This window comes from Natator depressus, chromosome 6 (assembly GCF_965152275.1).
Source record: "Natator depressus isolate rNatDep1 chromosome 6, rNatDep2.hap1, whole genome shotgun sequence".
Lineage (NCBI taxonomy): Eukaryota > Metazoa > Chordata > Testudines > Cheloniidae > Natator > Natator depressus.
Window position 1 is genome coordinate 84,400,669 of NC_134239.1, and position 14,631 is coordinate 84,415,299.

Consider the following 14,631-nt stretch of genomic DNA (forward strand, 5'->3'; position numbering starts at 1 on the left):
CACTGGTGTTCAAAGTGGATCAGGTGCAGTGGGCACCTGGAAATAGACAGAAGAGCTGAGGCGGGATTTGGCTAAAAGGCAGGGCATAAGGAACTCAGAGGCTGGGGATGGAAGGAGCCTAAAGTATAGAAGAAAAGTTGGGAACAAGCAGAAGAGCTAGCCAAGGACCCATTGACAGGAGGAGCTACCATCAAGAGTTGAATTGCCAACAGGATTAATGCAACCCTTTGATGTGAGAACAGCAATGGCATAGCATAATTAGAAGGTTAAAATTCTCTAACATAGGCTCCAATTTAGGAATTATCTCTATTTTGGACAGCATTTAGGCACATAATTACGTGCTCTTCTGAAAAGGGATAGACATAAGCATGTGCTTAAGTGCTTTGCTGAATCAGAGCCTTAGGCCTTTTAAAATAAATGTTCAGTTTCAGTTAAGAAATTATCTTATACTATTATGTTCTAAACTATATTTTAATAATAATAGTACTTTTGTAACTAGAAAGCATATTTCATCCAGCCTCTGAAAGCACTTTACAAGGATGGGAGATATTATCCTAATTTTTTAAACTGGGAACACTGAGCCACAGAAAGCAATTTGCTCAAGGTTACATAGAGAGTTAATGGCAAAACTAGGGTTAGAATGCTGGCTTCCTGCCTGCAAGTACACTGCACTAACTTCTAGATAATATAGTGTAATCTAGCAGTTAGCACAGATAGTTTAGGGGATTAGGAGTAGTATACAGATGGAACCTTTTGCCGCAGTCATTGGCTTGAATCTGACCTATCTTGATAGTGATGGAAAGTCATTACCATCTGACAGCTCTCCAGTGGCCTCTGTGAAATGAGTTGTTGGTATCAGTCCAGTTCCTAATCAATAGGTCTCCTCTTCACAAAATCACCCCCCAGTTATTGGTACCTTTGTTGGCAGCTTCAACAAAGGAGCCAAGAATTGAATGGATGTGGAAAATGAACTACCCTTTCAGGTCAGGTCTGAGATGAATTGGTTGGGCAGTGTTTGGAAGATTTAATCTTCCTCTGCTGTCAATCTAGCATTTTGTATGAGTACTAAATTGTTTTAAAAAAATTAAACAATTTTTTAAAACTCCCCAGTATCGCTGTATCATCATACAGCAGTAAGGCCTTAAGCTTCCTGTGTGAGGAACCTGTGAAAAACCTAAGATAGGTAACAGATAGTCCAGGCACTGAGCACTGATTGAGGATTGGTGACCACCTGGGAAAAGCTGATAGCTAAAGATGTACTGGAGCCATTAAACTTAGCTGGTCATTATTCCACAGGAAGTGCCTTGTGCTGAGGATGTCATTGCTATTACAAGGTGAACAGAGAGAAAACTTTATCAAGTAACTTTTTTTCTATTTGCTGATGGTGTTTATTTCGAATGTTAGACATAGCATTTAAGTGTCACTGAAATTAATGATGAGGCATCTGTGCTTTGTGCCTCTTCACGGGATAGCAGAGAACAAGGTCCACTAGGTTAGCAGAAGCATCACTGATGGAACTGTGGGGAAAATGTTGGTAGCTCACTTGGACAGCAGGAGTTCCACTGCTGGACAGATGGGATAGTGGTACCACAGCAAATGCCATATGGAAAGTGGATGTTGCCTGCAGGGACAGCAGGAAGTGGAAACACCACTGCTAGACATTGGGAGGCCAGTAGCAGCAGCCTGTCTAGTTAGGAGGCAACCCGCTGAGGCATCAGGAAGCAGGAAGTCCTCTTCTGGGACTAAAGAAAGGCCCAGTGACAGCATATGGGGCTATAGAAAACAGAAGCACGCATTCCTGAATACGTGGAATAGGCTACTGGTGCCCCATTGGGGCAGCAGCGAAACCACTGGTGGTGTCATGGGGGAAGCAGGAGCAGCACAGCTGTGGCTATAGAAAAAGGTGGCAGCATGCTTGGCATAGCAATAAGCACTATTTGAATAGCTTCATGGAGGTTAGTGACAGCTGGCTTGGGAGTGTGAAGTGGAAGTGCCATTACTTAAGCTGAATTGGATGTTCACAGTAGATCACTGGATCAGAAGAGGTGAGAAGCACTACTCCTGCTTTTACAGGGATTCTTTTGTGAGCCTGCTTCGAGAAACAGGAAGCAGGAGTGACTTTACTCAAGTTTTTGGCTGTGGCCTAGTCCTCTCTTCTTAATGAAAAGATTTGAAGGAAGATCCCTGATCCACAGCAGAACCAGGTGCATAGTTACTTTTCCCCCTTATGAAACAAGATCAGTTAACTAATATATTGGGCATTTTTAAAGAATTTACATTTTATTCTAGTTAGCAGGCTTTGCAACATGGTTTCATTTATTTTTAGGATTCTTTTTAAATCTTCAGAACTATCATCTTCCCACCTAAAAACTACGTAACCAAAAAATAGGGAGACATATTTTAAACTTTGGTGTCTAAGATGAGATACCTAAATCTACAGTTAGGCACCAAATAAGTGGGCATGATTTTCAGAGGTGCTGAGCATCCACTTCTCCTCTTGACTGAAATGTTTTTGTTCCTATTCTAAAAGTGTGTTGCCATACAGGTGACATTACCTCTGTCATAGTGTTTATGCCCCAAAAGAATATTTGGCATACACACAAGACTAAACCAAACTCATACTGTACATGAGTGTGTTTGGGTGGAGGTGTCTCACTTCTGGGTCCTGTAAAAGCCATACTCAAAAGGTCTTGCAAAAGTCATGTTACGGGGAATTAATTTGCAGGTTGTTTCCCTATTTAGATTTGCATTATTTATTGGTGAAATAAGAATATAAACCTATGAAAATTCAGAAGCTTTGGCCAAAATTTTCAAACTTGGATGACATGGAGGCGGGTGGTGGTGGTCGGGGACTCTCTCCTCAGGGGGACTGAGTCATCTATCTGCCACCCCCACTGGGAAAACCGAGAAATCTGCTGCTTGCCAGGAGCTAGGATTCACGATGTGATGGAGAGATTGCCGAGACTCATCAAGCCCTCAGATCGCTACCCCTTCCTGCTCCTCCACTGCCAAGAATGACCTTGAGCGTATCACTGCAGACTACGTGGCTCTGGGAAGAAGGATAAAGGAGTTTGAGGCGCAAGTGGTGTTCTCGTCCATCCTCCCCGTGGAAGGAAAAGGCCTGGGTAGAGACCGTTGAATCGAGGAAGTCAACGAATGGCTACGCAGGTGGTGTCGGAGAGGCTTTGGATTCTTTGACCATGGGATGGTGTTCCAAGAAGGAGGAGTGCTAGGCAGAGACGGGCTCCACCTAACGAAGAGAGGGAAGAGCATCTTTGCAAGCAGGCTGGCTAATCTAGTGAGGAGGGCTTTAAACTAGGTTCACCGGGGGAAGGAGACCAAAGCTCTGAGGTAAGTTGGGACGTGGGATACCAGGAGGAAGCACGAGCAGGAGAGCGCGAGAGGGGAGGGCTCCTGCCTCATACTAAGAAAGCAGGACAAACAGCAAGTTATCTCAAGTGCCTATACACAAATGGAAGAAGCCTGGGAAACAAGCAGGGAGAACTGGAAGTCCTGGCACAGTCAAGGAATTATGATGTGATTGGAATAACAGAGACTTGGTGGGATAACTCACATGGCTGGAGTACTGTCATGGATGGATATAAACTGTTCAGGAAGGACAGGCAGGGCAGAAAAGGTGGGGGCGTTGCATTGTATGTAAGAGAGCAGTATGACTGCTCAGAGCTCTGGTATGAAACTGCAGAAAAACCTGAGAGTCTCTGGATTAAGTTTAGAGGTGTGAGCAACAAGGGTGATGTCATGGTGGGAGTCTGCTATAGGCCACCGGACCAGGGGGATAAGGTGGACGAGGCTTTCTTCCAGCAACTAACGGAAGTTACTAGATGGCAGGCCCTGGTTCTCATGGGAGACTTCAATCACCCTGATATCTGCTGGGAGAGCAATACAGTGGTGCACAGACAATCCAGGAAGTTTTTGGAAAGTGTAGGGGACAATTTCCTGGTGCAAGTGCTGGAGGAACCAACTAGGGGCAGAGCTCTTCTTGACCTGCTGCTCACAAACCAGGAAGAATTAGTAGGGGAAGCAAAAGTGGATGGGTACCTAGGAGGCAGTGACCATGAGATGGTCAAGTTCAGGATCCTGACACAAGGAAGAAAGGAGAGCAGCAGAATACAGATCCTGGACTTCAGAGAAGCAGACTTTGACTCCCTCAGGGAACTGATGGGCAGGATGCCCTGGGAGAATAACATGGTGGGGAAAGGAATCCAGGAGAGCTGCTGTATTTTAAAGAATCCTTATGGAGGTTACAGGGACAAACCATCCCGATGTGTAGAAAGAAAAGTAGATATGGCAGGTGACCAGCTTGGCTTAACAGTGAAATCCTTGCTGATCTTAAACACAAAAAAGAAGCTTACAAGAAGTGGAAGATTGGACAAATGACCGGGGAGGAGTATAAAAATATTGCTCAAGCATGCAGGAAGGCCAAATCACACCTGGAGTTGCAGCTAGCAAGAGATGTTAAGAGTAACAAGAAGGGTTTCTTCAAGTATGTTAGCAACAAGAAGAAAATCAAGGAAAGTGTGGGCCCCTTACTGAATGAGAAAGGCAACCTAGTGACAGAGGATGTGGAAAAAGCTAATGTACTCAATGCTTTTTTTGCCTCTGTCTTCATGAACAAGGTCAGCTCCCAGACTACTGCACTGGGCAGCACAGCACGGGGAAGAGGTGACCAGCCCTCTGTGGAGAAAGAAGTGGTTCGGGACTATTTAGAAAAGCTGGACGAGCACAAGTCCATGGGGCTGGATGTGCTGCATCCGAGAGTGCTAAAGGAGCTGGCAGATGTGATTGCAGAGCCATTGGCCATTATCTTTGAAAACTCATGGCGATCGGGGAAGGTCCTGGACGACTGGAAAAAGGCTAATGTAGTGCCCATATTTAAAAAAGGGAAGAACTACAGGCCAGTCAGCCTCACCTCAGTCCCTGGAAAAATCATGGAGCAGGTCCTCAAGGAATCAATTCTGAAGCACTTAGCGGAGAGGAAAGTGATCAGGAACAGTCAGCATGGATTCACCAAGGGCAAGTCATGCCTGATTAATCTAATTGCCTTCTATGATGAGATAACTGGCTCTGTGGATGAGGGGAAAGCAGTGGACATGTTGTTCCTCGACTTTAGCAAAGCTTTTGACACGGTCTCCCACAGTATTCTTGCCAGCAAGTTAAAGAAGTATAGGCTGGATGAATGGACTGTAAGGTGGATAGAAAGCTGGCTAGATTGTCGGGCTCAACGGATAGTGATCAGTGGCTCCATGTCTAGTTGGCAGCTGGTATCAAGTGGAGTGTCCCAAGGGTCGGTCCTGGAGCCGGTTTTGTTCAATATCTTCATTAATAATCTGGAGGATGGTGTGGATTGCACCCTCAGCAAGTTTGCAGATGATACTAAACTGGGAGAAGAGGTAGATACGCTGGAGGGTAGGGATAGGATACAGAGGGACCTAGACAAATTGGAGGATTGGGCTAAAAGAAATCTGATGAGGTTCAACAAGGACAAGTGCAGAGTCCTGCACTTAGGACAGAAGAATCCCATGCACCGCTACAGACTAGGGACCGAATGGCTAGGCAGCAGTTCTGCAGAAAAGGACCTAGGGGTTACAGTGGACGAGAAACTGGATATGAGTCAACAGTGTGCCCTTGTTGGCAAGAAGGCCAGTGGCATGTTGGGATGTATAAGTAGGGGCATTGCCAGCAGATCGAGGGACGTGATCGTTCCCCTCTATTCAACATTGGTGAGGCCTCATCTGGAGTACTGTGTCCAGTTTTGGGCCCCACACTACAAGAAGGATGTGGACAAATTGGAAAACGTCCAGCGGAGGGCAACAAAAATGATTAGGGGACTGGAACACATGACTTATGAGGAAAGGCTGAGGGAACTGGGATTGTTTAGTCTGCGGAAGAGAAGAATGAGGGGGGATTTGATAGCTGCTTTCAACTACCTGAAAGGGGGTTCCAAAGAGGATGGATCTAGACTGTTCTCAGTGGTAGCAGATGACAGAACAAGGAGTAATGGTCTCAAGTTGCAGTGGGAGAGGTTTAGGTTGGATATTAGGAAAAACTTTTTCACTAGGAGGGTGGTGAAGCGCTGGAATGTGTTACCTAGGGAGGTGCTGGAATCTCCTTCCTTAGAAGTTTTTAAGGTCAGGCTTGACAAGGCCCTGGCTGGGAGGATTTAGTTGGGGATTGGTCCTGCTTTGAGAAGGGGTTGGACTAGATGATCTCCTGAGGTCCCTTCCAGCCCTGATATTCTATCATTCTATGACACCTAAATCTATATTTAGGCACCTAAATAAAAGTGGCCTAATTTTTAGGTACTGAGCTGACATCCAGCTCCTATTTACTTCAGTATGAGTTGTCGATGCTCAGCATGTATGAAAATCAGATCACTTTTATTTAGGTGCCTAAATATAGATTTAGATGTCTATTTTACGCAACCAAGTAGAACATCATGGCCATTACTTTTACTTTCTTAAGGGTCAAATGCTGGGGAAAAAATCAAAGCTTGTGTAAAGAGTTTTCTTCTGGAGAGCAAACATCAAGGGCTGAATCTTCATCCTAAACTGGTCAAGATGCCTGCACAACCACAGCTACTAACACAATGGTCACAGTAAGGAGTAGCGCACACACATGGCATGATGCTCCCCCAGTGTTGGGTTTTGTCTCTATGGATCTGCATGCTTCACCGATTTACCAACATTCCCTAAGGATCTGCAGAAATAGTCTCCTGTATGGAGCCTCCTTTACTAGGACTCAAGCCTGCTTAATAATGAGCACTCTGGCTTAAGCCAGAAAAGCACTTAAGCATTGAAGGCAGTGGGACTTTCCATGAGCTTAAAGTTAAGCATAAACTTACAGGGTTTATGGGATCAGGGCAAGTGTACTCAGCACTTGGTAGAATCAAGCCCCTACTTCTCAATCAGCTGCTATTTTTAGCTGTCAAGAGACAGACTGCCCATGGGGGTTGGAGAGCCATGGGATTTGGCCCTAAATTAATAAATTAAGCAACATAATATAAAGTTATTTTTTCAGTGGTTTAGTAATGCAACAATATTTATATCCCAGCTTTGATTTGTGTATGATTTCCATAACAAAATCATTCTCATTCATGTAATCACAAAACTGATTTACTTTGATGTCCTATCTCTTAGTTCTCATTTTGGTGGCCTTGATGGACACAAAACATCACTCTTATCTTGTGAATTGATTTTTTTCTTTTTAGTTAAAAATACAAACCCTGTTTCCTTCTTACATCTGGACTGAATAGCTTTTTCCTCTTGTTGTTGTTGAACTCATGGGTTGTGGATCAGGTTCCACAGTTCACTTGCTTTATTTGACTTATTGTACTTATAATACAATATTTTCTGACACTCAGACCATTTGAAAGGTCAAGGCCAAGTGAAGAAACAAGTGCAGAGAGTGACTAGGGAGTTATTAAAAGACTTACTTGGACCTTTCAGTAATAATATCCTGATACGTACAAAAACACCTTAGTTAAAAGAAAGTTACTAAGGTTGCAATAGTTAAGGACTCAGGTTAGAAAATGCCATACAACCTTAATTCTTCCCCCTTGCACAGATGCATTATGATACAATCTTTAATTACATAGTCATATACTCTTTTTTTCTCCATTTATTGTACAGGATGGATGTTACTCCATGAATGAAGCAGCTGTTAAATATATTTTTATTCTCCTTATTCAATATGTTGATCCATGTCTTATTTACTGCACACCATCTAAACCCTGCACTGAATACTGAATTATTAATTTTGTCACGTTTTTTTTCTATGGTGCTCATCCCTGTTGTATCCAAGTGTCTCACAAACATCAGTTAATTTATTTTCACAACTCCTTATGAGATAGGAGAATGTTATTCTGGGGAAAGTGAGGCAAAGAGAGAATAAGGACAAAACACTGCTAACTTGGGGTGCTACATTTACTGAGCACCCAACTTGAGACATCTTGGGCCTGGTTTTTTATAGGTGTTGAGTATCCACAGCTCCCATTGACTTCAGCTGCAGTTGTGAGTGTTCTGCTCTTTTGAAAATCAGGCCCCAGATGTCTCAAGTTAGTCTCCCAGAAAATGAGGAACACACAATTAGTGGCCAGTTGTGAAAGTTTTAGTTCTAGTTCACTTGCCAAGCATCAGATAGGAACTCTGTGGTCAGGGATAGACTCCAGTTCTCCAGGGTGGCATTCAACTGCCTTAACCACTAAATCATCTGTTCTCTTCTTGCAGTCCCCTATTTCACTCTCTATACACCATACAACTTCTATAGTGCAAACTGAATTTTTGAATTTTTTAGCACAAAGGGTCTAGCAAGCTCTAGTAAACTTAATGCAAATGGAAAAGGAGGACTTGTGGCACCTTAGAGACTAACCAATTTATTTGAGCATAAGCTTTCATGAGCTACAGCTCACTTAAGCTTATGCTCAAATAAATTGGTTAGTCTCTAAGGTGCCACAAGTACTCCTTTTCTTTTTGCGAATACAGACTAACACGGCTGTTACTCTGAAACCTGTCATAATGCAAGTGGCGATTTTCTACATCTTATTACTGAGCCAAAACTGAACATATTTTCATTGAGACAGCAAGTTTGTACTCCAAAACACGGAGGCATTAGAATTCTTCAGAAAGTATTTAGAATTTTTTTTTAATAATGGGAATAGATAGGCAACCTAAATATAGATTTTGGTCAGCTCCTATTCCCTAGAGTTGTATATTGTGGTAAATGGATCTCTTGTTGCAGTTAGAACTATATTTACAAGCCTAACTAACCTATTGTTAGTGGGGGCAAAAGATCTATCTGGCTTTAAGATTAAACTCGATAAGTTTATGGAGGAGATGGTATGATGGAATAACATGGTTTTGGTAATTAAATATTCATGGTAAATAGGCCCAATGGCCTGTGATGGGATATTAGATGGGGTGGGATCTGAGTTACCCAGGAAAGAATTTTCTGTAGTATCTGGCTGGTGAATCTTGCCCATATGCTCAGGGTTTAGCTGATCGCCATATTTGAGGTCGGGAAGGAATTTTCCTCCAGGGCAGATTGGAAGAGGCCCTGGAGGTTTTTCGCCTTCCTCTGTAGCATGGGGCACGGGTCACTTGCTGGAGGATTCTCTGCTCCTTGAAGTCTTTAAACGACAATTTGAGGACTTCAATAGCTCAGACATAGGTGAGAGGTTTTTCGCAGGAGTGGTGGGTGAAATTCTGTGGCCTGCGTTGTGCAGGAGGTCAGAGTAGATGATCATAATGGTCCCTTCTGACCTAAATATTTGTATTGTAGCAGAAATTGCTGAACTGTTTTATTCAGTTACTGAACTACTAGACAGCAGGGAAGTCTCCAGTCTTGATCACAGTTATGCCATTCAAAGACACTGTGACAATTCTAGGGGAAGTGACACGTGTGCCACAACCTTATTATAGACAGAACTAGATTCAAAATCAGTACAAAGGCAAGTGGTCCCTATTGCAAGGAAGAGGTGTGGATGCTTTCCTGACCAAAAACCCTACTTTCTTTGATCCAAATTAAATACAGACCAGAGCTCTAATCCATCCTCCATTAACATTTATAGAAAGACTCCCATTGATTTCAGTGGAGCTGGATCAGGATTCGAGTGACCCCATTGTCTCTTGCACAGTTGCAAGAATAAAACTGCCATTGGCTTCCCAGACCTTGTCATTCAGACCATAAGGTCCCAATTCAGGAAATTTTTTAAACGTGTACTTTAAATCCATTCCTGTTCAGCAAACCACTTAGGCACATTCCTAACATTAGACACATGATAAAATGCTCCCCTGAACAGCGATGGATTGCTGAATCAGGTCCTAAGTCAACACATGCTCCGCTTCCGGATAGGACTGGCACCAAGCATCTTGTGCCACCAAGCATCTTGTGCCATCTTGTGCTATTCTATATACTGACTAGATTGGGAGACATTGACCATCTCCCTGAAACTGAATTTTTGTAATTTACTTTCTGCTGATAGAGACAGAAGAAAATACAACTGGTATTTGCTAAGGGCAAATAAATAGCATAGTTTACACTGATGTGAAAAGCAAGTAATAGCTACATACTGTGCAGTTGCACCCATCACACTGAACTGCGCTTTAGTTTAAATGTGGAAAAAGCTTGCAGGCAATAGGGGCAGGAATGGCAGAATGTTCCCAGTCTTTCGGTTCCTAGGTGTAAAGGGGGCAGCCAGCAAATCTGTGGGCCGTTGGAGATGACCAATAAGAATGCCTGGTATAATACAATGGGCCAGGGCATTCCAGATAGAGGGGAGCTTGTGCAGCCCTCAACCCCCAGCAAGCATGCTCCAGTCACCCACTGTGTGGGGAGAGGGTAGTGGGAACAGATTGTCAAGGGACTATCCCTCTGGTAAAACAGATTGTTCTGGATAGTGGGAAATTGATGGGTAATTTACTAACTTGCTGACATTTTTATTACACCTCAGTTCTTACAGTCCCTGGCTTTACTGCAAGGATTCACCGGACTTTAAAATTAGTATTGTCATTGGTAATCTCAGCCATATAATTTGGAGATGAGTCCATTCACATTTTGAGGGATCTGTATAGCATACATTACTATTACTAAGCCTCTATATCAGCCACCTACAACGCTGTGCCTTCTAACCCTAAAAGCGAGATGTTCTAGTTATACAAAACAGACATTTAGTGGGGGAACACTATATTTCAAACCCCCAAAATTTGTTTCTACTTTTAAAAATAACACGTTTTCAAATGTTTGTGTAAACCAGGCTAGTTCACACAACGTGTTTTCCAGTTTTTGTTATATTTTTCTGTACACACACACGCGCGCACACACACATACACACTCACACACACACACTCACTCTGCTGAAAGGGTTTAAAAGTTTCTGTGTGGAATAAACCACAAAGTCCCAGTTGAAAGAGCCAGGAGTGAAAGCTGAGTTCCCAAATGAATAAGACTAAAAAAGATAACACCCGCAGGCATCTGTATGTCTCAGCATTTAAATTATATCCCTTGAAATGCCAGTTTGGACTTTGTGCCAAGAAGTGGTTGAAGAGCTTTTTTCATGAATATACCCAATGGAAGACGAATCTGTTGAAATGAAAGGTGTCTCTAATCATTTGGTATAAACATAACATGTTTTTATTTTATTATGTAACCTTGGTCTTTTAATGAGGATTTTGAATTATTGCTGATGCGTTGTAATTTCATGGAATTATATTGTCTCCGTGTTTGTTCTATGGGTGGGAAGTGATCTGAAGCTTAACTTTCCATTTATTTCAATGGACTAACTGATTTCAGCATGTTTCTCTATTAAAAACAGTTTTATTTTAAAGAATGTGTGCTGTTTATACTTTCCACTCAAATAAATAGCAGTGACTTTGTGGTTATACTACAGTAATGAACAATCTTTCTGTATATTTCTATTTCTGTCATTTGACAGTTCCTGTATTTTTTCCTTCTTAAATTACAGGCTGTATTTTTATTTTGTAGGATTAGTGATTACATGGATCTGACCCCTGTAGATATTGTAGGGAAGAGATGTTACCACTTCATTCATGCTGAAGATGTGGAAGGGATCAGGCATAGTCACTTAGACTGTAAGTACCTCAGTTTTTGTCAAAATAATCTGGCACAATACCTGGTTGCTTTTGAACTATTATTTACAATTCATGATTGTGGATCTTCATATTGCATCTGCCTTTTTGTTTTAATATAGTGGAGGATGGTTCAAAAGTAACTTTTCTTACTGTATATTTTCAAGTCATTTCCTTAAATATTCAAGATTCTCAATGTATGTGGGAATGTGGAATTACTTAGATTTGTATGATGGTGGTCTCCAACAGCTGCCCAGTTCCATGTGCTGCCCATTATTTTACTTCACAGAGGCATTGCTCCAATGAAATTAGACAAAGGTTTCTAACCATAAGAGAAGTGAAGTTCTTTCAATGGGATTAGTGGAGGTAAAAAACCTAACTTGTTCCAAGACTGAGTTTGATGAGAAGTTTTTGGAGGGGATGGTATGATAAGGTTGCCTACAATGGCATATGGCCTATCCATGATTTCTCTTAACAAATATTTCTAATGGCTGAAGATGGGACACCAGCTGGAGACGACTCTGAGTTACTACACAGAATTCCTTCCTGGGTGTCTGGCTGGTGGGTTTCACTCACATGTTCACTGTCCAACTGATTGCCATATTTGGGATCATGAGCAAATTTTCCCCCAGGTCAAATTGGCAGAGACCTTGGGGTGGGAGGTGCGTTCCTTTGCTGCGTGGGGCCTGGGTCATTTGCTGGCTTGAACTAGAGTAAATGGTGGGTTCTCTGTAACTTGAAGTCTTTTTAAATCAATATCTGAGGATTTCAGTAACTCAGCGAGAGGTTACAGGCTTATTGCAGGAGTGGGTAGGTGAGATTCTGTGGCCTGTGGTGAGCAGGAGGTCAGACTAGATGATCATGATGGTCCCTCCTTAACGTCTATGAGATGCGTAACTCTATCCCTAATATAGAAAATGAACTCATCCCTTGCTTTTTTTTTTATTTCTCACTGTTGACATGGTGATCAAAAACTAACGTATTTGGTAGCTAAGAAAGTTGCACAGAACAGAGCTGAGCCATGAAGCTACCATGGATTTAACCATACAGTACATTATCCTCTCTCTGCTTTTGTGGCTCCCATTCCTGTAATATCCAAATACCTATCTGTACCCAATCAGGATTAGGAGATTAGGAGTTGTACAAACACATAGCAAGAGAAAGTCCCTGCCCCAAATATGTGTGTGTGCACATATCTGTATCCAGATATGGATGCAACTTGACCCCTAAATATTTGAGACCAAATTCTTTCCATTTGAACACCAGCCTTTTAATTATAACCTATTTACAATTTTTAAAAATAGATACAGGGCTAATTCTTTTCTCGCTGAGGTTCATTGTCGTCATTGGGGTTGCTCCTGATTTACACTGGCATGAGAGGAGCATTAGGCTACTAATCTGTAATTTAGCCTCTGCTTCGAGTAAAACCAGATGATGGCTGCACTGGATACTGCTGGAGCACTGTGTGTCCTGGGATTTATTTCAACAAGACATCCCAACTGGCAGTGAAGACACAGAGTATGTGATGAGAAAAAAAAAAATAAAGTAGAAATTCTTTACTAAGAGGCAAAGCAAATCTCTGGTCTAAGAGCACTGCACCCAAGAGAACAAACTAGCTCAGTTCAATATGCTCACGAAAGCTTATGCTCAAATAAATTGGTTAGTCTCTAAGGTGCCACAAGTACTCCTTTTCTTTTAGTGAGAAAACTAGTTTTCCTACACATAAAACTGAAGCAAAAGCTGCTTGCTTGTTGCCTGCAATTGCAAAGCTGGGAGCACAGTGGCCATCTTTGTGAAAGGCAAAAGTAGCTAACAGAAAATGTGCAGCAGCCATCTTTGGTATTGACAACAGCTCAGACTCAAGCTTTTAGAAGCTCTTAAAAGGAAATAGCCTATAAAATCTGGAGGAATTAAAATATATATGATTGAAAAAGGGAAAATAGCAATGTGAGGTAAAATTCAGAAAGAACATTAAAGGCACATCTAGAGGAAAAAACCCAAAAAACAAACAAAAGCAGTCTGGCATTTGCATCCCTTAAATTCCCAACACTGAATATCTCTGAGGATAGGGCAATTGCTCAGAAATGGACACACAAATTCAGAAATCTGTTGGGTGCACTTGAAATTTGAATTTAAAAAATGACAAGTCGAACTTTTATTGCACTGTCTGGGTGAGGAGCTAAAAGATGTTTAAGACTCACTGACTTAACTAAATACCTGGCAGAGATGAAGATCCTGTTTGAAAAAGACCATAGTGGTCTGACTGACTGGCCTATTTCTCTGAAATAGAATATGGAATATGAAACATTAGTCTTCAGGCAAGTGAGACAAGAACCAATAAGAATGTGTGAGAAGTAGTGTGATCCAGTGGATAGACTGGGACTCAGAAAACCCTGTGTTCTCAGCTCCACCACTGACCTGCGTGTGTAAGTAACTTCAGACAAGTTACTTTACCTCTCTGTGTCTCTCTGACCCTTTGTATGTCTTGTCTGTTAGGACTGTAAGGTCTTCAGCTGGGCTGTCTTTTACTTGAGAGAGTTAAGTTGAAAGTTGACTGTGAAGAGTTTCAAAGGTATCTCACTAAACTGGGTGACTGGGCGGCAAAATGGCTGATGAAATTTAGCACTGATGAGTGCAAAGTAGTGACCACTGGAAAAAATAATCCCAACTCTACCTACAAAATGATGGGGTCTAAATTAGCTGTTACCACTCAAGAAAGAGATCTTGGAGTCATTGCAGGTAGTTCTCTGAAAACATCTGCTCAATGTGAAGTGACAGTCGAAAAAGCTAACAGAAAGTTAGGAACCATTAGGAAATAGATAATAAAAGAAAATGTCATAATGCCACTGTATAAACCCATGATATAACCACAGCATGAATACTATGTGTAGTTCTGTTCACCCCATCTCAAAAAAGAGATATTAGAATTGGAAAAGGTGCAGAGAAGAGCAACAAAAATGACTAGGGGCATGGAACAACTTCTTGCATAAGAGGAGAAATTAAAAAGACTGGGACTATTCAGATTAGA

General features: G+C 42.0%; 1 protein-coding gene across 5 annotated transcripts in view; it reads left to right on the plus strand.

The window, feature by feature from the left end:
* Nucleotides 1-14,631, plus strand: part of NPAS3 (neuronal PAS domain protein 3) — an 843,689-nt gene that overhangs the window by 798,035 nt on the left and 31,023 nt on the right. For all 5 annotated transcript variants that reach the window (XM_074955835.1, XM_074955836.1, XM_074955837.1 and 2 more), the window contains one exon: nt 11,500-11,606. In XM_074955835.1, coding sequence (XP_074811936.1) covers nt 11,500-11,606 — 107 coding nt within the window. The remainder of the gene's footprint in view (nt 1-11,499; nt 11,607-14,631) is intronic.